General features: G+C 42.8%; 1 protein-coding gene across 1 annotated transcript; it reads left to right on the top strand.

The window, feature by feature from the left end:
- Nucleotides 1–17,833: 17,833 nt before the first annotated feature.
- Nucleotides 17,834–27,018, top strand: LOC114701468 (killer cell lectin-like receptor subfamily B member 1A). The gene is made up of 6 exons (XM_037204102.1): nt 17,834–17,961; nt 20,651–20,749; nt 21,786–21,860; nt 22,376–22,530; nt 22,864–22,979; nt 26,571–27,018. The coding sequence occupies exons 1-6, from the start codon at nt 17,877–17,879 to the stop codon at nt 26,692–26,694; spliced, it is 654 nt and encodes a 217-aa protein (XP_037059997.1). The 5' UTR covers nt 17,834–17,876; the 3' UTR covers nt 26,695–27,018.
- The last annotated feature ends 947 nt before the right edge of the window (nt 27,019–27,965 follow it).

The following is a 27,965-nucleotide window of genomic DNA, read 5'->3' as shown; positions in this document are numbered from 1 at the left end:
AACTGGGGTTATTTTGCCGGATACAGAATCTGGAACAACATCAAATACCGGCATAATCATTTACACAGCAAAAATCTTTATAATCATTATTGTGATATAGAAATAAAACCCTCTGAGAATTCATACTTGGAGAATATATCTGTGCGTGCTAATAAAGCCACACGATTATGTAATTGCCAAAATCTTACTGCAAAATCTATCAGATTTCAGGATTATCTTGGTTGTGTCACAATAAAATACATGGATAGATGTAGGTGGAGGTTTTGTTGGGACAGCCAGTTCAAAAAAAAAAAAGAGGCTGGAGAGGTGGCTCAGCTATTGAAGAGCACTGGCTGCTCTTCCAGAGGACCTGAGTTCAATTCCCAGCAACCATATGGTGGCCCACAACCATCTGTAATGAGATCTGGAGCCCTCTTCAGGCAGAACACTGTGTACATAAGAAATAAATAAAAAACAAAATTAAAAAAAAACAATGCACAGAGACTTAATAATAATTATAAATGCTTGGCCAATAGCTCAGGTTTGTACTGGATAGCTCTTACATTTTAAATTAACCCATATTTCTTATCTAATCTCGCCACGTGGCAATACCTGTTTTCAGTATGGAACACCCATCTTGCTTCTCTCTGCATCTGCCTGCAGCTCCTCTCACTCTGCCCTTCTTCTTCCCAGTGTCCATAGTCTGGTTTTCTTGCCTCCCCTTATCCTGCCCAGCTATTGGAAAGTCAGCTTCTTTATTAAGGCAATCACAATGTAATTTACACAATGTATAGAAGGATTATACCACAGCAGATGAAGAGTGTGTGTTTGTGTGTGAGAAGGAGATTACAGTGGGATATTAAACACACATACAATGTGATATTAAATATAAATAAATCAAATGGTGAATGAATGGGGTCTGGAGATATGGCTCAGTGGCTAAGGGTGCTTACTGCACTTGTGGAGGACCCAGTTCCTACACCTACATCAGGTTGCTGTGGGATAATCCTTCTGTACACTGTGAATAGGTATTACTCTCATTGGTTAATAAAAAACTGACAGGCTGGTATCCAGGCAGGAAATATAGGCAGTACAACCAGACACAGAAGACTTTGGGAAGAAAGGCAGAGTCAGAAGAGTAACCAGGAGATGCAGAGGGAGTGAAATATGCTGGAGGACAGGTAAAGCCACGTGGCAGCACATAGATGAATAGAAATGGGTTAATTTATGTTGTAAGAGCTAGTTAGCTATTGGCCAAGCATTTATAATTAATATTAAGCCTCCGTGTTGGTTATTTGGGAACTGGCAGGTGGGAAAAAAAAGTCTGCCAACATCAGGTGGCACAGTACTGCCTGTCACTTCAGCTCCAGTGGATTCAATGCCCTCATCTGGCCACACCAGGAAGCTGTACACACACACACACACACACACACACACACACACACACACACACACAAATACTTTTTATATGATTAATGATTATAAGAAATCCTGGGTTTTAGAGTGTGGCAATATAAAAGTCATATTGAGAATTTGAGAATCTCAATAAGAAATAAAGGCAAGCTTCGCCCCCCCCCCCCCAGGCAGGGTTTCTTTGTGTAGCCCTGACTGTCCTGAAACTCACTCTTTAGAGTAGACTGGCCTCAAACTCAGAGATCCGCCTGCCTCTGCTTCCTAAATGCTGGGATTAAAGGCCTGTGCCACCATTGCCTGGAATAAAGACATGTTTTTAACCAAAAGCTGTTTTGATATTGAACTCAGGTTAATAAAGGGAGTTGGGACATGTAGAAAGTAGAACAAAAAATACTATAAATAGCAATACTCTTTTTTTTTTTTTTTTTTTTGGTTTTTCGAGACAGGGTTTCTCTGTGTAGCTTTGTGCCTTTCCTGGGACTCACTTGGTAGCCCAGGCTGGCCTCGAACTCACAGAGATCCGCCTGCCTCTGCCTCCCGAGTGCTGGGATTAAAGGCGTGCACCACCACCGCCCGGCAAAATAGCAATACTCTTTTTTTTTTTTTTTTGGTTTTTTTGAGACAGGGTTTCTCTGTGTAGCTTTGCGCCTTTTCCTGGAACTCACTTGGTAGCCCAGGCTGGCCTCGAACTCACAGAGATCCGCCTGGCTCTGCCTCCCGAGTGCTGGGACTAAAGGCGTGCGCCACCACGCCCGGCAGCAATACTCTTGAATGAAGCAAAACAGGAAAACAAGAGTAATAAAATAATGTTTTATGCATCAATGTGAAAATACGAATCAGAAAGTGGTAATTATGAGGTGGGAGCATTCACTTCACACTAGAAAACACATGTAAAATGTCTCACCCACCTGGAAGCACACCTCGCTCCACATGGGTCAGCACTGTACAGATTGTACGCCCCTGTGGGGAGCCTGAAGACTGTCTGAAAACGTGAGGCATCAGCCCGCTTCCTTCCTTCCTTTCTTTTTTAATACTCCTCTCCTGTAAAGAAAAAGGCCAAACAGGTCTAAATATATTTTGGAAATCAAAAGGCTATTGAAATAAAAAGGAGCATTGTGACTCAGAGAACTTGTGGAAAATATGTCTGTTTGTGAAATAATCTTTTTAGAAATCTGACAAATGAACCGCAATAGATCTGTCATGAGAGTTTAAAAATATTTTGTTGATTTTTTTCTTGCTTTCACAGATGATTTTCTGAGCTCCATTTGCTTGTTTCTATGAAACAAAGCAAACATTTCAAACATATCTCCTTTTTTATGTAAAACCCAGAGACTCCAGACAAGTTATTTTATGCAATGTACAAAATCATTTTCAAATTGCCAGCATTCTTTCATGATGCCTACCAGCTTCTATGGTAAAAATAGGTACTATTTTTTTTAATATTAAACAGACTTAGGACTATGTTATAATTTAGACATCCAGTCTCCTAAATTGTAAAGATACAATGATCTAACTTACTAGGTCTTCATGAGTATTTCTTTTTTTTTTTTTTTTTGGTTTTTCGAGACAGGGTTTCTCTGTGTAGCTTTGCGCCTTTCCTGGGACTCACTTGGTAGCCCAGGCTGGCCTCGAACTCACAGAGATCCGCCTGGCTCTGCCTCCCGAGTGCTGGGATTAAAGGCGTGCACCACCACCGCCCGGCTCTTCATGAGTATTTCTAATACATATATGTAATTGTTACACACATATGTACATAGTTTATTAGACAGTAATTTAATCTCATCTATTTTTCTTTATTCTTCTCTCATGCAATGCATCCCGACACAGCCTTCCCTCCCTGTCCTCTTCACAGCTACCCCCCTCTGCCCCGCCCAGATCTGATGCTCCTCCCTTTCCCATTAGAAAAGAGTAGGCCTCCCAGAGACATCAACCAAACATGGCATAACAAGATGCAAGAAGACGAGGCACAAACCCTAGTTGACTGGATGAGGCAACCCTGTAGGAGGAAAAGGGTCCATATGGACATCTGATTTTTGATAAAGAAACCAGAAATACACAATGGAAAAAAGAAAGCATCTTCAGCAAATGGTGCTGGTCTAACTGGATGCCTGCATGTGGAAGAATGCAAATAGATCCATATTTATCATCTTGCACAAAACTCAAGTCCAACTGGATCAAAGACCTCAACATAAAACCAGATACACTGAACGTGCTAGAAAGGAAAGTGAGGAATAACCTTTAATACATTGGCACAAAAGACAATTTTATAAACAGAACATCAATTGCACAGGCATTAAGATTGGCAATTAATAAAAGGGACCTCATGAAACTGAAAAGCTTCTATAAGGCAAAGGACACTGTCAATATAACGGTAGGTTCCAGAATGGGAAAAGATTTCCACCAACTCCACATCCAACAGAGAGCTAATACCCAAAACATATAAAGAACCCAAGAAACTGGATATCACAAACCAAACAATCCTATTAAAAATGGGGTACATGCCAGATGGTCGTGGTGCATGCCTTTAATCTCAGTCCTCCAGAGGCAGAGACAGGCAGAACTCTGTGAGTTTGAGGCCATCCTGGTCTACAGAGCAAGTTCCAGGACAGCCAGGGCTACACAAACCCTGTCTTAAAAACCCAAAACTAAAAGGGCAGAGGGAGGGGGGAGTACAGGCCTAAACAGAGAATTCTCATTAGAGGAATCTCAAATGGCTGAGAATCACTTAAAGAAATGTTCGGCATCTTTAGCAATTCCATTTTATACCTGTCAGAATGGCTAAGATCAGTAATACAAAGGACAGCTCATGCTGGCGACCCTGTGAAGCAAGGCGAACATTCCTCTGCTGCTGGTGGAAGTGCAAACTCATATAGTCACTATGGAAATCAATATGCAGATTCCTCAGAAAATTGGGAATTGATTTACCTCAAGACCCAGCTATACCACTCTTGGGTATATATTCAAAAGACACTCTATCCTACCACAAGGACACTTAAGTGCTCAACTATGTTCATAGTGGATTTATAATAGCCAGAAATTGGAAACAACCTAGATGTCCCTCAAATGAAGAATAGATAAAGAAAGTGTGATATATTTATGCAATGGAGTACAATACAGCTGTTAGAAAAAATGAAATTTGCAGGTGAATGGATGGAACCAGAAAAAATTGTCCTGAGTGAGGCAACCCAGACCCAGAAAGACAAAAGAGTAGGTAATCGATGCAGCTCTCCTATGCCCCATTCTCCAGAAACTCTAGGAGGAAACACCCCATACAGGGATTCCTTCCTCTCAATGAAACAAAACTGCACACACTGAGTGTTCTGTCTTGTCTGGAGATGTATCCAGAGCTGGTTCTGTCTTGCCTTACTTGGATTGTTGATGGGAAGGAGTGTTCCTGATTTTGTTAAAGAACTTGAGGTTATGGTCGGTAGCCCAAGAAGCCAGATTCAGCTACCTATCCTCAAGAAGCCAATTTAAATAGCCCAGTTAATAGTGTGTTTGTGTGTGGGGGATTAGAAAGGGGAGATTTCTCAGTGTAGGCACAAGGGGAAGAGGGACAAAGAGATGAGTGATCCCGCCCATGCGGAGTTAGTTTTGGAGCCCACAGAACAGCCTGTTCCAAGTGTAGTTCTCAGGCAGATTCTAGGGAGAGGGAGACACGAGGATAGATTTGAGGATGGCCATCATTTCAAATTGAAATGATTGGTGAAGCGTTCCTGTGGGTGGAGAACATTTGTAAAGTCTGGAAGAGACGACTTCATTTTCAAATTCTGAAGCCACAGTGAGAACTGGGTGTAGTGAGGCATACCTTTAATCCCAGAACAGTGTCAGAGGCTGAGGCAGAGGAGGCGGAGACAGAGGCAGGTGGATCTCTGTGAGTTTGAGGACAGTCTGGTCTACATATCGAGATCCAGGACAGCCAGGGCTATGTAGAGAGACTTTGTCTTAAGAAAAATGAAAATGAAAACAAAACAAAAACCAAAGGGAGAAAATATTCTACACAGATACAAAGAAACAGAGAAAGAGGTCCCATCGAATGAAGAAAAGGATGCTTCACAGACTAAAGTGTCATAGATGTGTGAGCTGCTTGACAAGAATTTAAAAATGCGTCCTAAACTTGCTCAGTCAGCTGACGGAACCACAGAGAAAGCGCTAACAGAAGACGGGGAAATGATGAATGGACACAATTATCTAACGATATAAATAGAACCAAACAGGAAGACAAAAGGTGTATGAACATCTCAGTGAATGCAGAAGCAGCATTTGACAAGATTACACACCACTTCATGCTGAGATCTTTATCAAACTAGTGGGAGAAGTCCATCCCTGAAGTCAATGCCAGACTAGTCAGATGGCTCTTTGGAGAGAGGCTCCTACAATCAAGCCGGATGATCAGAGTTCAATCATCCGGACCCATACGATGGAGAGCAATGACTCCCACAGCTGTCCTCTGTACTCTGACCTCCACAGGCACACTAAGGCGCTCATGTGTGTCATGCTTGCACACACACAAAAAATCAGTGTTTTTAAACGTTTTTAATTCTAAAAGCCAGTGACTAACATCATAGTCAAGTGATGTAAGACTGAAAACATTTTCTCTGAAACAGGAGTATCTGCCCCGCCCCCTTCTATTCATGACATAGGAATATACTGAAGTGAACATGTGACGTTTTTGCTGTGTTTGTACTGCGCTTTCTTGTTTGTACTGAGGAGCAGATCTGAAATACTTCCTGTGTTGGATTTTCTCAGATTTGCATGAAGAGTATCACTGCTTGGGCAGCTTAAACACTAGGAATTTATATTCTCAAAGTTCTGGAAGCCAAAGTCTACAATCAGAGTGTTCTCAACATTGGTTTCACCTGAGGCCTCCCTCATGATTTCAAAGTGATCTTCTTGTTTCTCTATGTCCCCCTCCCCTGTATCTGTGCCCTAATCTTTTTTTCATCAGTCATTGTAGATTAAGGTATAGCTTAAAGCTTCATTTCAACTAATGAACCAAGACCCTGTCTCCAATACCATCCCATTCTGAGGCATTAAGGATTAGAACCTCAACATATAAATGGGAAGGGCACATATCCTAGTGATTTAGACCAGTCCAGTGGTAGCCTTTATCTACAAATGACTTTTTAAATTGTCAACACTCTAAAACAGTGATTTATTTAATGTTTGTGTGTGGGTGTGCACATGCTATGAAGCGAAAACTCATGAGAGTTAGTTCTGTCCTTCCACCTGGTGGGTTTCCTTGATCAAACTCAGGTCATCAGGTATGGCTGCAAGTGCCATCGGCCTCTGAGCCGGCTCTATCTGTAAATGATTTCATCTGTTTCTATGACTGGGTATTATAGCTAAATGAATGGTTATTGATATACACAGGACAAATAGCAAAGATTCAAGACTTCTCAATGCCAAGTGAAACTACTGATTAGTATCAGACGTTAAGTGCAAACTCTTCTGAACAGGAAGTGCTCTTTCTGACTTGTCCTGTAATAAATGACACCAGTACTCAGAAAAATTTCAAAATCATGATGAAATGACACATTGGCCAAAAGCCTTTGATATTCAAGGTTCAGAACTTTCCACTGCAAACAAAAGCAGGGCAGTTGTCTTTGTGTACAGGAAATACCAACCACAAAGGTCTCCAAAGAAGCAGGTTTTTGTAATTATGATCAATAGACACATTAACCATTTGTGTACTAACAAGCCTATTAGCGTCTGCCTGGAGCCTATGGACATCGATTTTTTTTTTCCTTAACAAATGGTTCTATAATTCTGTTACCAAAAACAAAGATTGTAGATAGGGAAACAGCCCTGGAAGTCACTCTTCTCCAAATTCCCCATAAACAATATGGCCCCCTTATTAGGTGGTCACTCCAGTTCAACCGTTCAGTAAACAGTCACTACACAGCTACTTGAGTTGCAAGCCACCTTATTTGTTGGAAGGGTTGCATGGAAAAACTGAAGTATGGAATACACATTCTGTATGAGGACAATGTACATACAAAGCTGGATCTCCAGAATTAAAAACCAGAGTCGGGGGAAGGCTGCTCACGTGATGTTGCACTGATGGATGGTTTTGTTGTTAGGGATGGAGTAAAAGTAAAAGAATTTACCCAAAGCATGGGAAGTTGCAAGCCGATGACCAAGGGTCTTTGGTTGTGGGTATACCACAAGATAGAAATTACATAAACAAATGTATGTTATTTATCATTGAATATTTATGGTGACCTCACAGGAAGGGCAAGCACAAATAATCTCTGAAATCTCCTACTACCCGTTACCTCTGTTTATACAGAAAATGGGACATTTCATCAGGATGTGTTTTTTTCCTTGACTGCTCAGATGATTTTTGGTAAAGTTTCCCATATAAATGTCTACCTTTTGGGCTGTTTGTTTTTCAGAAACATCAGTTTCATACGTGTCAGATTTCCTAGTTGTTTAACAATTACCTTCCTGTGGCTTTAACTTGCTGACATGTAACTATCCCCCTTTGTCTGTCCCATTGCATCCTCTATTCAGTTCCCATTGTCTTCTGTCTCTGCTGACTGCTGCCAGCTCGTTTACCCCACTTTCATGCCTGTTCTTTTAATTTGATCTATTGCAGAAAATCTCTTATCAAAGTCAGGTTTGTCCACAACTTAACCGGCTATGATAAGGTTCTATATGACTTATCGTATTTTTCCTAAACTATTTATTCTGATATGAATTCTTCATCAGCTTTCATATTTGTTTTCCCTTGGTTCTGGTGCAGTCTGTGGCAAAGGAATGTCAGAGCAGTGTCAATGCAAAATCTCCAGCAAGTCCTTCTTGTAATTACGTGCTGTGTGTGGAAATGTCAGCGGCTGGCTGAGGGTTCTTTCTCTTCACCTGGATAAGAAAGAAGCTCTTCCATTTCTGGTCCTGGCCCCCTTTGCTTCCCTGCTGTCCCCAGTGTTTGCAGAAGGGAGCCACAGTGGCTGTTGGGGACTCAGCAGCAACTGGCGCCCTCAAGTGTTCAGTCTTTGTGCAGACATCAATGATCACAACCCTCAGCCCTCAAGGGTTCAGACCCCAGGACTCATGACCCTTAGTCCTTAGCAGAAGCCTGTGTTACAGCTCTCAGCCCCAGGTCTGAGACCCTTGTCTATGAAGACTTAGTAGCTCTCTGGGACTCTTCCTGCAACAAGGACCTGCTGTTTCTCTTCACTTGCTCCTTACAGTCCTTTATCCCTCTTCAGCCTCAGCTCCCCCCCACCCTTTGTCCTCTTTCTCCTTCTCTCCTTCTCCCTCCTGCCCTGGCTGCTGGAAAACTGACCAACTGCTTCTTCAGCTGTCCAGCAGCAGCTGCCTTGACCTGTTCACAGCGTGGCCTGACTACACTCGGCTTCCCTGCCTCTTGCATGTTCTGTAGCCTCAAACATCACGTCGCTCTCTGCTGTCCCTCCTGCTACTTCCCCAGTGTTACCAGCTCAGCCTGATCTGCTTAGGAAGGCAAGAAAAAGCCACTCAAGAGAGGCCTTTGGACAGGCCTGAGCGGCAGCACAGGACTGCATCTGCCAGCAGACTTGGTGAGGCAGAGCAACCTTAGATGATCAAAGGACTGAGTATAAGTAAGTGCTGACTGCTGAGCCTCGAACAAGACGTCTGTGTCAACAAGACATCTCTTGGCCTCCAATGCAAAGAGAATACTGTGGAGTAGGGTTGGAAGGATTGACTGTAGGAGCTAAAAGGTGGGGAGAAGTGAGGTGGGATGCTGTCTTCTTTGATTTACACTAATTCCATGTTTGTGTGTTCGGTATTCCCTCTTCAAAACACTTTTTGGCCACGGGTGTCTCTTTTTTTGCTACAGTGCCTATTGAAATGCTTCACCCATTTTTGTTTGGTTATTAAAATGTTAAAAACTGCTGAATCAGTCATGCAATCTCCTGGTTTTATTTGGGACATATAAGAGGTAGGGCAGGGGCCTCCCCACCTGTCAACGAAAACTCTAAGCCATTGATGTGACACCATCCAGGTGCCCAGTTGCCCTCCACAGCAGGTGGCCAAGTCCAGACCACACCCAGTTCATGGCACACAGATAGATGGAAATCCTTAACCTAATTCTGGCAAAGAAATGTGAAGTTGGGATGAGATGCACACTGAACCACGGGTTCATTAAAGGTGGTGTCTACAGCTGGAGGAGGGTAAGTGTTCTGGTGACGGGCACCACTGGGCAAGAACCAGCGGTGTCCACCACTGTTTTATTTTTGTATCGAGTTCTCTTCCCACCCTGACCCGGCCTCTCCTGAAGTCACGCACGTGGAAACCAGTGTCAAGCCCCCAAGTGTCGGTGGTCCCAGCAGTTTCCCGAGGATTGAGTTTTGAGACCTGTCGGTCATTCCTGAGGACGGTCACCTTGTGCAGCCTCCTTTCGGTCACTGATCTTCCGCTGTGAACGTGGAGGGCGACAGGGCAGAGGGATAGAGAGTACAGATGAATCCACGCATGAGCAGCAGAGTGACGGCCTGCTAGCTGCTGGTAGAGTGTTCCCCAGAGTGAACAGCAGGGATGCTCCACAGAGGAAGGGCTTTCAGGGCTGGTGAGGATGTGGATCCCTGGAGTGAGGGCGGTGGGCTTGAGGCTGGTCGTGGTGGTAGATACCACTAGGCTTTGCTGATAAGACAGAGGCAAGGAAGATCAGGAATGCTAGGCCAGCCTGGGATACATATCTTTTTTTTTTTTTTTTTTCTTCCAAACACCAAAACTCAATCTATGGCCACACCCCACTCCAAAGCATCCCTCCAAGAGCCACAAAGGCCCTCCTTCCACCCCTGTCCTTCTCTGGGCAACCAGCACCCAGGTCACACCAGCTACTCCAGTCATAGTCACCAGCTCCACACGGCTGCTCACAAGCCCTTGCCCATGTGCCTCACTCACTCTTGGGTCCGCAGGAACCTGCTCTTCACTCTCCTCTCCTGACACACTCTGTTCCCTCCTCTCTGCGGCCTCAGCCCTCTCAACCCTTAGGCTCCTTTTTAGCTAACCCTGCAGGTGCAAAGCAGCAAGCAGTCAGTTGCTAGATTAGAAATGATGTCTACAAAGGTTTGGGACTCATCCAGTGCGGGTTTGTTTTTTAACCTCCGACTCAGACAAATAGTTCCTCAGAGAACAGAGATGTGAATATGCTCGACAGAAACGTAGTTTCACCACGGTTCTGAAGTACTTCAGAGAAAGATTGGAAACCCACTGAAGGCTGGAGAAAGGGTTCAGCCTTTAAAGGCTAGGATCACAACCCCAGCTACCTCTCAAGCGACTTTATTTTGTTTTGTTTTCTTAACAGGCCCTGCATATTTCAATAAAAAGAAGAATATTATCTGTTAAAAATAAAAAAGACTATTTTCATTTTTAATTTATTTGAAGGTCACCTTTTAAGCCTAACCTGATTATACTTAGTTTTCTTTATAAAATTAAATCCATTCCAATTAGTTAATTTTAAGTTCAGCTCGAAACCCAGAACGTTCCTGGGGGTGACATATTTTGAAAAATACAAAGTGCTCCACTTCCACGTCTGGTCTGCACCGTCCTTGCACTGTGGGGCCCAGGTCCTTGGTGCTCTCTGCATCAGCTTCAGGTTTCAGAGCAGTGTGTGGTGACAGGAAATGTCCACCTAAAGAGACCTGCCCCTCATCCTTAGGTAGGGCCCACACCACCTGCCCCACATCCTGCACAGGACCCAGACGACTGACCCGCATCCTGCATAGGACCCACATGACTGACCCACATCCTATACATGTTTATCTTCTCTTGCTTGTTGTGCTTCATTTAACATAAAGACCTGGTTTCATCCTTATTATGTCTGGTACATTTCCCCATCCCCTCCTCCTTCCCCCTCCATATTCCCTTCCCCCTCATGAGCCTCTCTCAAGCCACCAGGACACAGGCACTGCCAACATCTTTTTTCTTTTCCAAGATTGGCAAACCCTATCCAAATTAATTAAAAGGCATGGAGAGAATATTCAAATTAACAAAACCAGAAATTAAAAGGGGGACATAACAACAGACATCAAGGAAATCCAGAGAATCATAAGGGCATACTTTAAAAATGTGTATGCCACCAACTGGAAAACATAAAAGAAATGAATAGTTTTCTCAATAGGTACCACATGCCAAATTTAAATAAAGGCCAGATAAGTAATTTAAGCAGATCTATAGCCCCCAGTGAAATAGAAGTAGTCATTAAAAGTCTCCCAATCAAAGAAGCCCAGGGCAAGATGGTTTTAGCACAGAATTCTACCAGACTTTCAAAGAAGAGTTAATGCCATTACTCTTCAAATTATTCACAAAATAGAAACAGGAAACATTGCCCAATTCATTTTATCAGTCACCCTGATACCCAAACCATATAAAGTTCCAACAAAGAAAGAGAATTACAGACCCATTTCCCTTATGAACATAGATGTAAATATACTCAATAAAATACTTGCAAACTGAATCTAAGAACATATCAAAAAGATCATCCACCATGATCAAGTAGGCTTCATCCCAAAGATGCAGGGATGTTTAGATATATGAAGATCAATAAATGTCATTAACCAAATAAGCAGACTTAAAGAAAAAAGCCACTTGATCATCTCATTAAATGCAGAAAAGGCCTTTGACAAAATCTCACCCCTTTCATAATAAAGGTCCTGGAGAAATTAGGGATAAAAGGGACATACTTCAACATAATAAAGTCAGTTTACAGCAAGCTCATAGCAAACATCAAATTCAATGGAGAGAAACTCAAAGCAATTCCACTAAAATCAGGAACAAGACAAGGTTGTCCACTCTCTCCATATCTATTCAATGTAATACTTGAAGTCTTAGATAGAGCAGTAAGACAACTGAAGGAGACCAAGGGGATTCAATGGGAAAGGAAGAAGTCAAAGTATCTCTGTTTGCAGATGTTATAATAGTATACATAAGTGACCTTAAAAATTCTACCAGGAACAGTCTATAGCTGATAAATACTTTCAGCAAAGTAGCTGGATACAAAATGAACTCACAAAAGTCAGTGACCTTCCTACATACAAGTGGCAAACAGACTGAGAAAGAAATCAGGGAAACAACACCTTTCATTATAGCCACAAATAATATCAAATATCTGGGGGTAACTCTAACCAAGCAAGTGAAAGACTTGTATGATAAAAACTTAAGGTCATTGCAGGAATAAACTTAAGAAGATATCAAAATATGGAACGATCTCCCTTGCTCATAGATTGGTAGGATTAACAGTAAAAATGGTCACTCTACCAAAAGTAATGTGCAGATTTAATGCAATCCACATCAAAATTCCACTGATTCTTCACAGATCTTGAAAGGACAATTCTCACCTTCATATGGAAATATGAACAATAAACAAATAAACAAACAAAAACAATGACATCTTCCCTCAACCTCCACAAAACCCAGGATAGCTAAAATAGTCCAGAACAATAAAGGAACTGCTGGAGGTATCACCATTCCCAATTTCAAGTTGTACTGTAAAGCTACAATAATCAAAACAGTGTGGTATTGACATAAAAATAGACACACTAATCCATGGAATTGAACTGAAGACACAGACACAAATCCACACACTTATGGCCACATGACTTTTATTTTTTACAGGAAGCTATAAATACACACTGGAAAAAAAGACAATGTCTTCAACAAATGGTGCTGGTCAAATTGGATGGGTGCATGTAGAAGAATGCAAAGAGATCCAATCTTATTACTGTGAACAAAACTCAACTCCAAATGGATCAAGGACTTCAACATAAGACAAGATATATTGAACCTGAGAGATGAGTAAGTGGGGAATAGCCTTGAACTCACTGTCACAGGAAAAGACATTCTAAACAGAACACCATTAGTGCAGGCACGAAGATCAATGATTAATAAACAGGGCCTCATGAAACAGAAAAGCTCCTGTAAGGCAAAGGACAACATCATTTGGACAGAGCAGCAGCCTACATTCTGTAGAAAATGGGAAAAGATTTTTACCATCTCTACATTTGATACAGGACTAACATCTAAAACATGTAAAGAACTCAAGGAAGTAGGTATCAAAAGACTAAATAATCCAATTAAAAGTGGTATATAGATCTAAACAGAGAATTCCCAATAGAGGAAACTCAAATGGCCCAATAGAAAGAAGTGTGTTTCAGTCAACAAAGCTGAAAGGAGTTGGAGATCTGAAGTGTGTTTTGACATCAGACATGGAGATGCAGAGTTTGGAGTTTGTTCAGCTGGTTTTTAGTCTTTTTTTGGTTCAGTGTTTCCTTACCATACTGCATTTCCTACCCTTTGGAATGATAATGTATAATCTGTGCCATTGTATGTTGGAAGTATGTGATCTGCTTTTTGATTTCACTTTTACAGAGGGTTATAGTTAAGATATTGTCATGAGTCTCAGAAGAGAATTTAAACTGGCCATCGCTCATCACCAAATGAAGCTTCCAATAGTAGGACTAGGTTACATGCAATTGAATTATTGCCCAAAGGGATGCCCTGGAAATTCCCAAACAGTCCAGGTTGTTGCCAAGACAATAGATTGCTCTTTAAACTGACAGCAAGGTCCCATTGCTGAAGACAATACCCACATAACTCATTGAACATGGCAGGGTTGAACTGGTGCCTACATAGAACCATCACCCCTATGTTCTAGTGTCTTTGGGACAATGCTGTCACGCCTGAAAAATATCCTAGGGCAATAGTGTCACAAAGCTTGTGGGAATAGCCAACCAATGTCTGATTTGACTTACGGGCCACTCCACAAGATGGAACCCATACCCAACATCCGACATTGCTTGGGTGACCAAGAACCAGAGACTAGATAGCCAAGAGAGACCTAGGATAAAACCAAATGCTACTGGTCTTTAAAAAACAAAAGTAGACTCCCTCTCCTGGGCTCCATATCCTGACCAACACACACATCTAGTTGCTTTACCAGAGGCCAGGCCAGATCTAGGGACTCCAAGTAAGACATTGTTCACTGCCTGCCAGCATCACTTAAAGTCCACCCAACATCAAACCTACTCTGAACTCTGTATCTTGGCCACCACACACCTCTGGCTGCTTTAGTGGGGGTTAGGCTGGTCCTAGGGACCCCAGGTAAGATATCCCCCACCTTTGTCAACAATCCTTAAAGCCCACCCAACAACCCCAGGCTGTGCCTCCTTCCCTGGGTTCCATATTTTAGCAAACAACTTCAGCAGAAGACATCTGCTTTACCTGAGGCCAGGCAAGGAGGATTTTGGAACTTTGTGCAAAAAAAGCCATTGGGTGTTCAGTGCTCTTGGTGAGCTGTTGTGTAGGAGCTTGGGACATCAAATGTTGAGGACAATGCAAAAGATGGAGACCTGGCTTGTGAAGTCTCAGGAGGAAGTTTAAAGACTCCAACTGGGCCATTTGTTTTGAATTTAGATTCTGTGGTTCTGGTTAGCTGGGACTGAAGAATCAGCTATGATTAACAAGATAGCAGAATTACTAAGGTGAAACATTTGCTTTTCTGGGATACTTGATGCTGGTTGGCTGTGTAAATGATTATGCCGGCATTTGATGTTGTTCCAGATTCTGTATCAGGCAAAATGATCCCAGTTTGCTGCACACTGCATGCTGCCTGCAGACACACAAAGCTCTTCTCACTTCTGGTCACTTTACACTTTTGCCAGCATCTGTTAAAGAAAACGTCTCACCTCAGATCTGTTACAATTCACAGGGCCATTGTGGATTCCTGGTAGCCACAGACAACTTCAGAACTTAGTTAAACCTCAGTGTCCACAAAACATTGTTTGAATCTTCTGCTAAGAGTATCAGGTTTCTCCTTATTGATCTATCTAATACATCCCCACAGTTTCCAGTGGTTACCAGTTACTATGTGGTTATAAACACTTAAATAGTTGCAATGTTTATTAACACATTCCCCTCCTAAAGCTGTCAGTGTCTTGGCAAGGGAAGGGGATAATAGGCAGGAACAAACATCAATCATAAATGTGGTATTTTGTTTGTGCTCTAACAAATAAAGCTTGCCTGGAGACCAACATGCAGAGCTACCCACTAGTTAACCATAGAGACCAGGCAGTGGGGCACACACCTGTAATCCCAGCACTTGAAAGGAGAAAGCAGGAAGACCAGGAGATCAAGGCCACCCTGGGCTACAGGAGATTAATCCAGTCTAAAAGAGAAACAGAGCCAGGCAAGTGGTAGTACACACCTTTGATCCTAGCACTTGGGATCTCATGCCTTTGATCCCAGCACTAGGGAGGTGGAGACAGGGAGTGATATGGCTGGGTGGAGAGAGGAATAGAAGGTGAGAGGAGACAGGAGCTCACCCCCTTTGGTCTGAGGATTGGGTAGAGGTAAGAAGTCTCTCTAGTGGCTGGCTCCTTTACTTCTCTGATCTCCAGGCAAGCTTTATTTGTTAGAGCACAAAGTATCACCACACTTAAGCAATCGGGTAGTTCTCTATATACTAAGGCCTGAGGCCCTAACATTTGCTGGAATTTTTATGTACTGAAACTTGAGAATATTTTCATAAATTATAATTGATTGTAAAAAATAACTCTGGAAAATCTTGTCTAACTGCTAAAATCTTCAGCTTAGGCAAGCACAAAACATAGGGCCAGAAACATAGTTCATAGTTAAAGTGCTTGCCTCAAATTCATGAGGCCCTGAGTTCACTTCCCAGTGCTACAAAAATAAACAGATGGCGTAAGGGGCAGAACCTCATGTCCTGCTCTGAGCGAAATGACTGTCCCCAAACAGTGACAGCTGAAGCCTGGGAGTGGTGGTGCACGCCCTTAATCCCAGCACTCGGGAGGCAGAGCCAGGTGGATCTCTGTGAGTTCGAGGCCGGCCTGGGCTACCAAGTGAGTTCCAGGAAAGGCGCAAAGCTACACAGAGAAACCCTGTCTCCAAAACCAAACCAAACCAACCAAACAAAAAAAGAGTGACAGCCGAGGAGGAGTCCCTAGTCTCAAGTGTGCTGAGACCCTCACACATGCTTCCCTCACTGTGTAATCACCGGTGGTCTTGGGGAGTGAGTGTGAGCCCCGCACACTGTGTACACACCTCTGTCTCCTGGAACTCACAGCCAGCAGACTGTTGTCACTGTCACACTGTGAGAGCCTGGTAAGAGTCCACTGTGACACAGAGACACAGAAGGTGACTTTAGGAAATCCTGGCTTTTCTTCTTCTTCTTCGCTTGTGATATGGGAACGTCTGACTTGGCATTTGTAGTTCTGCTCTAAGGCTCTAGGTCTGGAAATCCTTGGAGGAGTTAGCACATCCCGTACACCTGTGTCCTCCACGCTGTAGCTCTGAGATGAAGTCCGTTCACTGGTGAATGATGTCACAGCCACAGGGACCCTCAGGACAAGGCTGAGCAGCACATGCAGCCCCTCCTCACTGCTTTCATGTCATGTCCGTCATGAGCTTTTCCCACATTCTTGTCCTCATTGCCACACTTCACAGCTCCCTTCACATCGTGGATGTTTCCAGAGGACTTTAGAGCTTCAATTCATGTCAACTATGACCATGAACTTTCTCGTGTCAATATGTATTTTTATAACACAGTGTAAAATATTGTATATTTTAATTGCTGATAATTTGGGGAAAATGGTCACTTAAATTTGAATTGAGGAAAAATGTTACATTTTACTTGCCTTGGGCTTCACCCTGAGAGAATAACTCAAAACAGATGGTTAGAGGAATCAGAACAAGAAGTCTCCCCTGATTATATTAAGAAAAGGAGACTACATGCTACAACTTCTTAAAATAATAGCATATGATGAGAGCAGATATAGAGATTCACAGCAAAATGTTAGGTGGAGTTCCAGGAACCTCAGAGGAGATGGGGAGGAGGGACTGTAGGAGCCAGAGGGGTAGAGAAGACCAGGAAAACACCATCCACAGAATCAACTAAGCAGGGCTCACAGGGGCTCACAGAGACTGAAGTAGCAAGCATGGAGCCTGCATGGGTCTGCAGTCTAGCATCTGCATACATGCTGTGGTTGTTTATCATAGGGTTTTTGTGGGACTTCTAACAGTGGGAGTTGGGGTGTCTCTGACTCTTTTGCCTGCTCCTGGGACTCTTTTCCTCCTACTGTGTTGCTGTGTCAAGACTTGATATGAGGGTCTGTGCCTAGTCTTACTGCATCTTGTTATCCTGTGTTCACTGATATCCCTGACAGGCCTGCTCTTTTCTGAAGGGAAATGGAAGAGCAGTGTATCTGCGGGAGAGCAGAGGTGGGGTTAAATTGGAAGGAGGGTAGGGAGGGAAGTATTGTATGAAAGAAGAATAAAAGAAAAAGAAAATAGCATGTAATCTATGTGAGCAGGACAGACATCAAGGTCAGTAACTTCGGAGAAACCCTCAGAGACAAGTATGGGTGGGTGTGGACACACAGCCGAGCGTTTGCAGCGGACTTCCTTTTTTTGCTCATTTCACCTCACAGACCTTGGAGTTTGTCCAGTTCACAAGTTCAGTGTCACATCCCCCATTTACAATGGACACATCAAGGGTCTGCCTCAGTTTCAAGGCATCCAGGACTCCAGGGGCTCAGCGTGCATCACCGCCATCTCTTCCCCCAGGTCAGTGGCTTCATTTCTCCATTTGGCATTAGAATATCTTCCAGAGTTATGATTTCTTCTTACTGATTTGTGATCGCTATAAAGATGAGCAGCTGTCCGTGCTGAAGAGGGTAGTCGGTCACAACTTTAGAGATTAAAGGCTCATGCATTCCATTTTTAGTCAGTCAGTGTGAAACTTGGGCAGCCATTCTTTTCAGCTTTAGTCACAAGACCCTGGAGAAAGGTTACTTTACGTCTGTAAGGAAAGAGATTCTTCTAGCAGAGAGACTGCTATGCAGCATCTTGCCTGGTCCAAACTCTGCAGAACACAAACACCAAGACTCAGCACCACCACGGCATCCTAGCACCGGGCACAGGTGGAATCAGCACTCTGTCTCTCAGAAGACTTAAAATCAGAGTGACAGAAATGTGGAAGACTGATATGTGCCACAAATTACAATGACTTAGGGATGGATGAAAAGAGACAGACATGGAGGCAGAAAATAAGTCTAAAATGGTCAAGGTATAGTATGAGATTCTGTGATGTAACTGAGCTTCCTTATATAATACTGCAATGTTTACTTAATCTTTCTATATTATGTCAAGAATGAATGTGAACCATGGGAGGCAGAAACAGTTGGATTTCTGTGAGTTTCAGACAAGCCTGGTCTACAAAGTGAGTTCCTGGACAGCCAGGGCTGTTATACCAAGAAACCCTGTCTCAAAAAACCAAAGAGAAAAAGATAAAATGTGAACCACAACTTTTTAAGGATGCTTGTCAGAAACTTTTAAATTAACAGATTTTTTTTTAAATCAAAAAAGTCTTAGAGTCACCTAATAAGCTTCATTATAATCTTTACAAAGGGTCTGGGGAAAGTGGGGGGGTTGATAACTAGAGGGAGGATTTGACAGAGCTACTTATCTGTGATAGGCACAAGAAAGTCTTTGTTTTCCCTGTTTATACCTGTAAAAGTGGAAGAAGGGACCTAGACAGCTTAAGGTTTGGGGTTTGTTTTCCCACTGAGTCCAGTCAGCGAGGCCAGTGTGTGCGTGGGTGTAGGCCATGTCCGGGAGCATAGGTGGCCTCTTAGGGACTGTATCCTTGAAGAAAACGGACTCTCCCACTCCTAGCAGCCATCAGCTGTCAATAGCTCCCCAGCTGGAGGTGGAACTTCATGTCCAACTCCCCTGACAATTTTTGTCTGACGAGCTTTTGAAGGTCTTGTGTAGGCTGTGACAAATGGTGCAAGTTCATATGTGCAACTGCCTGTTACATCCAGAAGACAGTGTTTCCTTGTAGTTATCTGCTACTTCTTGCTGTGGGATATCTTTCTGCATGCTGTGAATATGTGTTGTTCCCATTGGTTAATAAATAAGCTGTTTTGGCCTATGGCAAGGCAGCTTAGAGACAGGTGGGAAAGGATAGAGACAAGAAAGAGAAAGACAGGGTCTGGAGACACTCAGCCACCATGGAAGGAGCAGCAAGATGCTAGCAGACTGGTAAAGCCATGGAACACGTGGGAAAACATAGACTGATAGAAATGGGTTAAGTTAGGATATAAGAGCTAGCTAGCACAAGGACTTCAATAGGTCATAGAGTTTGTAAATAATATTAATCCTCTGAGGCTGCAGGATTGTGGGGCCAGGCAGAACCAAAGAAAACTTTCAACTACAACTTCTAGTTTATAGTCATTCTGCCGCTCTTCTGTGGCGATGCCTGAGCTTTGGTTGGGGATGGAATGGGATGCAGATGTCCCATTTAGGGTGGAGTACTAGGTAGTCTCTTATTCTGTAAATGCTGAGCAGTTGTGGGTGGTGCACACCTAGAATCCCATCACCTGAGAGGTGGAGGCAGGAGAGTCAGGAGCTCAAAGTCATCCTCAGTTAAAGATCAGCCTGGACTATTGGCAACCGATCTCAGAACACAGTGCAACAAAAAGCAATTATGAAAGTATTCTATTTAAGGAAAGAACACCATGAAATTTACAGCCACAATGTGTAGTATGTGTTTAGTTCGTGTGTGTGTGTGTGTGTGTGTGTGTGTGTGTGTGTGTGTGTGTGTAACAGTGTGTGATATTAGCCACATTTCCAGTTCATCTATCCATGAGGGGGATTTAGAACTCAGCCAATAAGGAGGGAATAACACAATTGAAATACTGAAAATATCCTGGGGACTCATGAGAGGCCCCTCCTTTCATGTCATACTTTGACCCAAGTTGGAGAAGATCATTGTAGATAGCAGTGAAGCAGACCCCGTGTTCAGGAATAGATTCACATGTCATTAGCACCAAAAGTCACAATTACCACAAATGGGAGCATCAAACATGTCTATTGAATAAAAGAAGGTCCTCCTTAGGGATGCTTTGACCCCCTTCCTGCAACAGAACATGTCACTTGGTTTTGACAGCATTCGTGGTTTTCAGCACATCTTCACATCTATTGAGCTTGATTTACTCAATACAACTTTGTGCTTATGCATGGGTGTGCATAATAAGCATTATTCTTCAGTCCGACTTTATCAAAGCAAACAGTTGAACCTAATGGAGAATTTATCTCATGGAATTCTGCTTTAAGTTGGCAGAGAAAGGCTCACATTTGCAGCTGACCCTCTACTTGAATCCAATTGTCCATGTTAACCCAGGCCACCTTTCACTTTCATTCCCAATGTCCTCAACTGACTAAAACAAGTAACAGGTGTTTAACTTCACAGATGCCTGTCGGTGGCCACGCTCCCATAGGTTGGCTCTGAAACTCACTTGTGCTGGGCTCATCCTTCTTGTCTTGACGGTGATTGGGCTCAGTGTTTTAGGTAAGTGAGGTAAGAACTTTTGCTTCAGAATTTTCCCTCTAAATATCAGGGCCTCTTCACATGGTTTGGTCAACTTGAGCCTGGGGGAAGTCAATGACATGAGTAGTTACAGGACAGTGTCCCATGTCCAGTGCAGAAGCTTCACATTTCTGTGCTTCTGAATTCCTCTGAGAGTCATTAGGGGCTATTACTCATGAAGGGCTCTCTAACAGGCCCATGCGGGGCAAACATGGCGCCCGCAGGCTTTTCCCTTTCCCCTTTCCTCTCACTGAACCGTCAGATTATATTCCTCAGCTAGCCCCTGAGGTCCACTCCCTTATTTGGCCATGGAACATTCCTGAGACTGAGCACTCAGGTTCAACTATCAAAACATCAAGGTCTAGCAATCAAAATTCATTATTTGGCTACACTGGCTTGCCTGTCCAACCAGGACTTAATCACCTCATCCTAACACAGACTTCCCCATTTTCTCCTTAAAAACCCACTCCTGCAAAAACACCTGTTGCTGTCTTTGCCAGATACAGAGGCAGCCTTCCCCGCTTCCTCCAGGGTAATAAATCTCCTTTGTGTTGAGATTTGGTGTCTGCGTGTGTTCTGAGCTGACACCAAGCCCCCAACAACACACATACACCCAGAACCAAAAAAAAAAAAAAAAAAAAAAAAAGCCATAACTGAGACAAAAACAACAACAAGGAAAACCAAAGGCTCAAGTGTTTAGTTTATTAAGTGGCTACTAAACTCCAGTGGCGTTAAGCTGTCTTTCTTGGAGGGGTTGTGATAATTCTCATTCTGAAGGTGAGAATGCAGGCATGAGCGTGGGTAATTTAACAGTGGTGTGAATCCACATGTTCTGGGCTTTTCTTCTTTGTTTATACATCTGTCTCCAACTGGTCCCTCCGTCCAGTTGGCTAATATTTTATCCTGTGCAGATGTTCAGGTTTGTTGAAATAGCTTGATTTCCTGAAGTGGGAAAGAGAACACTCACTCCACCTTTCATTTCAGCAATTAATCCTCTCTGTGTTTTCTTATTTTCTAGTGCGAGTCTTGATACAAAAACCATCAATAGAAAAATGCAGAGTGTATATTCAAGAGAACATGGCTAAACCAACAGGTAATTTTTCAGTTTGGATTTCCCAAGAATAACAGTTGACATTTGCTATTTACCAGGGCTTACATCACTCGAGGTTTAAAACACTCACTCATGAAGACACTACAGTCCCATGGTCTTGTGTTAGAAGGAATTGTTGCATAAAGTCTTGTTAAGGGTCTCATGACTGGTAGTTGACAATGCTGGGAACCTCTTTGAAACTATGTGACCTTGAAGCCCGAGTTCTTATCCACTTGGGCAAGCTGCCTCAATATGCCAGCACACTGGATCATTAACTTTAACAACACTCTAATAGAATATTTGTTTCAACAAATGTGTCAAATAGTTAACTTTGTCTAAACTTTGATAGAAACACAAATGAATTCTTGTTATTTTTATTTCTTTAATATGTCAAAACAACAATTTTGTCCCTGCATGTGTTACGAAAAGTGTATGTTAGTAAAGCAATTACTGTGTGTAACTGGATGTGATGCAGCAAGAACAGGGTAGAAATATTCCATGTCTCCTTCTCACTTCAGAGAGTCCAGCTATGTTAAAGTGTCCAAAAGACTGGCTGCCACACCGAGATAAATGCATACATTTTTCTCTAGATACCAACATGTGGAAGGAAGGTCTAGTTGACTGTGCTACAAAAGGAGCCACTTTGCTGCTCATTCAAGACCAAGAAGAACTGATAAGTTGTTCTGTTTAATAGAGATGTTAGCATGTTCTTGAAGCTACACCAATGTCCTAGACTCTTCCATGCAAAGGAAGTGGACACTTTACACTATGGAAGATCACGGTCTGAGAGACAAATTGGACATGTGAGCCAATAACTGCTTATGCAAGGTGAGTGTCCTAGGATCATAAATACCAGACAAGATTTCTCAAAGGAGCAAGAATTAACTGTGCTGGGGACTCAGGATGGATACAGGTGACACTTGAACTAGGTTTCAGGAGGCTGGGAGAATATGAGTCACCAGTACACAGACTCAGGGTTAAGTCCTCTACTCTGTTTTGATTATAGAGATTCATAAAGGACTCAGCAAAAGGAAAAGGCAGTTCATATTGGATTGGACTAAATTACACATTGACAGACAAGAACTGGAGGTGGATAAACGGCTCTACTTTGAGTTCTGATGTGTGAGTATTGGAGGAGCTACCCTGAATATTCATTTCTAACACTGATTCCAATGATTAAAGAGGTTCAGAACAGTCTGAAAATACAATTCCAAAGGTAGTTGAAATTTTCCATGTATAACATGATATCAGCCTTTTATATGGTCGTGTGTGCATGCATGCATGTATGTATGTATGTATACAGTGGACTATGTATATATGTATGATGTATATATTATGTATACAATGGACTTCAAAGGCTGGAGACTAAACTAGCTCCTTTGGAAAGAGAATGCAGTTTTAAATGCCTGCTTAGTGCCTGTAGGCACAGAGAACTTCTCCTTTTTCACCCTTACACTTTTTATATTTTCCAAATTATTTCTTTTGTGGTACTTTCCACACTGTGGTGAAAATGAGCCACAGTGTGTCCTGAGGCCAGTTTCTCAGGTGAGAGCCAGCAGAGGAAGAGTGAGTGTGAAGGAAAAGCTCTAAGTGTCAGCAGGGAGCTTGGTCAGCTGAGAGAAATGACCACATTGTCACAGGTTACACTGTAGTGTAGCTAGAGTTGGGAAAGATACAGTTATCTGAGGAGCTGTGGTGAAAGAAACCTTAATCAGCTTTGGTTGTTGTGACGAAATATCACAGAGAAACAGGAAAGTGAAGTCATTTTGGCTCACAGTGGAAGGGGTCTCCTGTCCATCTTCAGCTCCATTGATGCTAGCCCCATGGCAAGGCAGAAATGTGAAAGCTGCTCACCTCATAGTTGGCAGGAAGCAGAGGAGATGTGCTGGGACCCATTCCCGGCAGTGGATGGGTCCTGCAGAGGGTGTAAGGAGTCTTCGGGAGAAGGAAGTGAGCCAGGCTATGGTGGTCAGGAGAATCTTGCAGCCTGACTGACTAGCAGCCAGTGTTTCTTTATTTATACAGAATTTAGTTAGCAGGGATACATTCATGATGTTCCAAAACATAGATCATATCATTTTTGTTTTTGGAAATGTGTTTCACTTCCTTTTGCTTATCTTTTAGTCATCATTAAAAAACTATGACAGAACAGAGTTATCATTTCCAATCATTTCCCCCAAGTTTTGACATCATTAATAAACAGAGTTATCATTCTTACTCATAAACCTCATAATCCAGGTTTTGAGAATCTAGAAGCATATGACAGCCTGGGCTCAGGTGGTTGTTTTGGTTGCTTCAAAGACACTAGACCAAAACAAAACCTTCAACCATCCTGGGCATTTTGCCATGTCTCAAGCAGTGTATTATTAACTCTTAGTGGTCAGAGTGCCCAGGAAAAATTCTCAGGCTAAAGCTGCTGCAGTTATTATTCAAATTCTGGCATAATACAATCAATGTTCACATTTATATCTTTATAGAATTTGTCTATATGTCTAATCCTGGCATTCTGTTGTTCCTTGGTCATATGACATTATAGTGGCTCTACATGAGCTAACTTCTAAGACAGGGAGGTCTTAACACCTCATACTTTCATCCTCTTTCCACTCCATACTTATCAGTATGTCTCTATGTAGGGCAGAGTTGTATGCCATGTAATTGTCTGAGTGTACAGTGGGAAGAGGCTTGTATCTGAACTGTGGACAATTCCTCTAGCCCACCGAATCTTGTTGACCTTTTTAAATTTACTTTGTTTTGAATATCTTGTTCCAGTGTAAGTACAGGGACAGATGTCTCAAGAATGTCTTATAGCCTCATAAAGAGACCTCTGGCTTCTTTATGTGTCACAACCTCCAAGGCATATGGAAGACCTTCAAATAGATAAGGATATCTCCTTCAAAGTGGGTAGGGGGGAGATAGTATGTTCAGGACTTTCCTGGGTAAGCTTAGAAGCAGCATTCCTGAAAGAAGGCATAAATGATTCATAAGGAATTTCCCATCAACCCAACATCCCCAAATTGTGCAAATATCAAAAGTGCCCCAAGTATGTAGCAGGTGGAGATGAAAACCAAAGGTGGCATGGCAGCCATCATGCGGCTCAGCTCTGCTCCATCTTTGTCAAGCAGCTGTGCTGGCTCTATGACTTCTGCCATTCCTTTCAGATATGGCTGTGCCAGAGATGGCCACCCCCGGGCTGGGATGGGGAGCAGAGATCTGCCTTTCAAAGGCTGTGCCCTCACCCCCATGACCTACATCTTTCCAGGAGGCCTCATTTTGTTTGGCTGGTAACTCAGCAATGAGTAAATCCCTTCATGGAGTTAGTGCACCCATGACCCAGTCACCTCTTCACAGTGTCACAGCTATCCCACACATGACCTCCTGGGGTATTTGCCATCAAAGATAAAATTGTGAGTGCAGATCATAAAGAACGCCATTAGCTCTTTGGTGTCTTGTCATTTTCTTATTGTGTGAGATTGTCATGTATGGTAACTGTGCTACAAAAGAGCTGACACTATGGAGTTAAGTCATATGTTTTAGTGGAATTAATGACATTTTGTACAACAAGAACAGAATATTCATTTATTTCATAAGTAAAAGTGTATAGGATTCAGCCAAATTCCTATACAGTGCTTTCAATGAGGTTTTCAGGGATTATAATGAGAATCATTTTATTCATCTTGCTTGAATAAACTTAGGCAAATTTTACAAGAAAATGTACTTCTTGTTATTCAGAACACGAGATTGAAATGTAAAATGCTGAAACATATTTAGGTTTACTTAAAATGTACTGACAATTTATTAAGTATAGAAATTGTTAAACATAAGAAACTGGCGTTCAGTAGAGAAGTATATGTGAAGTGTGCGGATTAAGCTCAGCTCATCTGTCAGTTTCCTCCGAGGACAAAGTGACACTGGGGTTAGGAAAAGCGATTGGTCGGCCTGGAGGCTGCTGTGCTCAGTCGAGCAAGCCCTGCTTTGTTTCAACTCTCTGTCCCTGGATTCAGGTACCAGAAAGGGAGAGAGCAACAGTTTCCCCCACAGGGTTATTTGGGGAATTAATAAGGACTGTTAGAGAATTCTCCAGGTGTCTGGTAGGAGAAGGCCTGGGAAGCCTTAAAGGAATTTGGAAAGGAAGTCATTGACTTAAACAGACCAGCCCTGAGGAAATGATCCTGACAGCTGAAGGAAGATCCTGAACATGGAGGAAATGAAAGAGGGAAATCATGGTTGGACCTGCATGCTGACCACTAGGGCTGCATCAGATTTGCCCCTCAGTCCCAAGGGGCTCCACGAAGAACAAAACAAAGAGGGACACCCGTGAGGAGCCCTGGCACTGGCATATGTCACCTTCTTTGTAAGACCCACCAGTGCGCTTAGAACTCATCTGTCCCTTACAGCCAACCCTGATACTGTCTGTGTTAGCGCTTGAATTCTAGTTCCCACCAGCACGGAGCCATGAAAAACATGGAGGTTTGGAACCCATGTGTTCATCAAACACTTCAACCTAAGACAGGAGAATGAAAGGAATTGTGACTCTGTGTCACATGAGCTGAGCCTCTTTCCCTGTCTGCATCCAGTTCTGTGATCCAGACTCTGTGAGCTCATTCTGTATTTTGAATACATTCATTGAATACTTGCTGTGTGTAACTGTTATCACACATTCATGTCTATCTTAATACTTAGAGTAAAACTGAGTGATTATTCTCTTGCTCTCAGATTACAAATCACTGGTGAAGCTAAGGAAAACAGCTGTGCCTACATCTCAAAAGACAAAGTGGTTTCTGAGAGCTGTGCTTCAGACTACAAGTGGATCTGCCAAAAGGAACTAAAACATCTCTGAAACCTCGTGTGATGACCCCTGACTGTGAATCCCATCTCCATTACTTTACCATCCACACCAGTTCTCTGCACCCAATATGTCTAGGCTTTTTACCCTCTCCCCCAGTGCACAGTTAGTGTCACACTGTATGGACTTTAAAAACATTTTGACTCTTACAGATACCTGTGTCCAGTTTCTTCACTCTGTAAAGGGGACAGAGATGCTGATATGACATTTAAGAGAAGTGATCTGTGGAAAGAAAGCCCAGACAGTTGAGGGGCACTGGATTCTAATCTTTGAGTCTGTGACCCTCACTCTCTGTGTCTGAGGTCATCTGCAAACAGCCACAGAAAACCATTTGCAAAATCATTATTAAAAAGCTCTTTAGCCGGGCGGTGGTGGCGCACGCCTTTAATCCCAGCACTCGGGAGGCAGAGCCAGGTGGATCTTTGTGAGTTCGAGGCCAGCCTGGGCTACCAAGTGAGTTCCAGGAAAGGCGCAAAGCTACACAGAGAAACCCTGTCTCGAAAAAACCAAAAAAAAAAAAAAAAAAAAAAAAAGCTCTTAATGCAGGGTATGGTGGCTCATGCCTGTATAACGGCACTGGGAAGGTTGAGCCAGGAGGATCATGAGTTCAAGGCCAGCCTGGGTGTGGTGGATTAACTGATAAATGTCCTCCATAGCCTTTGACATTTCATCACTTGGTCCTCAGTTGGTGGCACTGACTGGGAAGGTTTAGGTGCAGCCTTGCTGGAGGAAGATTGTCGCTGGAGGTGGCCTTTGAGAGTAAAAGCCTCACTTACTTGTGGTTTGCTCTGCCTCATGCTTTCTGCTCAAGATGTGAGCAGTCAGCTTTCTGCTCCAGCTACCATGCTGTCTGCCTTCTTCCTGCCGTTACGCTCTCTAATCCTCTAGAACCAACAGCCAAAGTAAACTCTTTCTTCTGTGGGTCACCTTAGTCTGGTGTTTTATCATAACAAAATGGTCACAAGCACAAATTTTAGCAGGCTGGAAAATTAGGTGCTAAATAGTAGTACAATGGAAACATTAGAATGTAGTAATGCAATGGGATACTATTTAACACCAAACAAGAACCCATTCATGCATTAGACAACAACATAAATGATCTCAAAAACAATGTTCAGTACAAGAAGTGAGATGCTGCAGAATACATTGTAAACAGTTTTGTTTCTATAACACTCACAACCAGACATTCAAACACATATTGAGAATACAGTGCTTGAAAAGTGAAAGTAATCCATGCTACGAAAACAGTGGCTTGCTTAGTTAGG

Source organism: Peromyscus leucopus, chromosome 3, assembly GCF_004664715.2.
Source record: "Peromyscus leucopus breed LL Stock chromosome 3, UCI_PerLeu_2.1, whole genome shotgun sequence".
NCBI lineage: Eukaryota > Metazoa > Chordata > Mammalia > Rodentia > Cricetidae > Peromyscus > Peromyscus leucopus.
Note: the sequence above shows the minus strand (reverse complement) of the source record. Positions and strands in the feature narration are given on the sequence as shown.

Coding starts and splice junctions, on each gene's coding strand:
- LOC114701468 (XM_037204102.1), top strand. CDS start 17,877: ATGGACACATCAAGGGTCTGCCTCAGTTTCAAGGCATCCAGGACTCCA. Junction 17,962..20,650: donor ACCGCCATCTCTTCCCCCAG/GTCAGTGGCTTC, acceptor TTAACTTCACAG/ATGCCTGTCGGTGGCCACGC. Junction 20,750..21,785: donor GATTGGGCTCAGTGTTTTAG/GTAAGTGAGGTA, acceptor CTTATTTTCTAG/TGCGAGTCTTGATACAAAAA.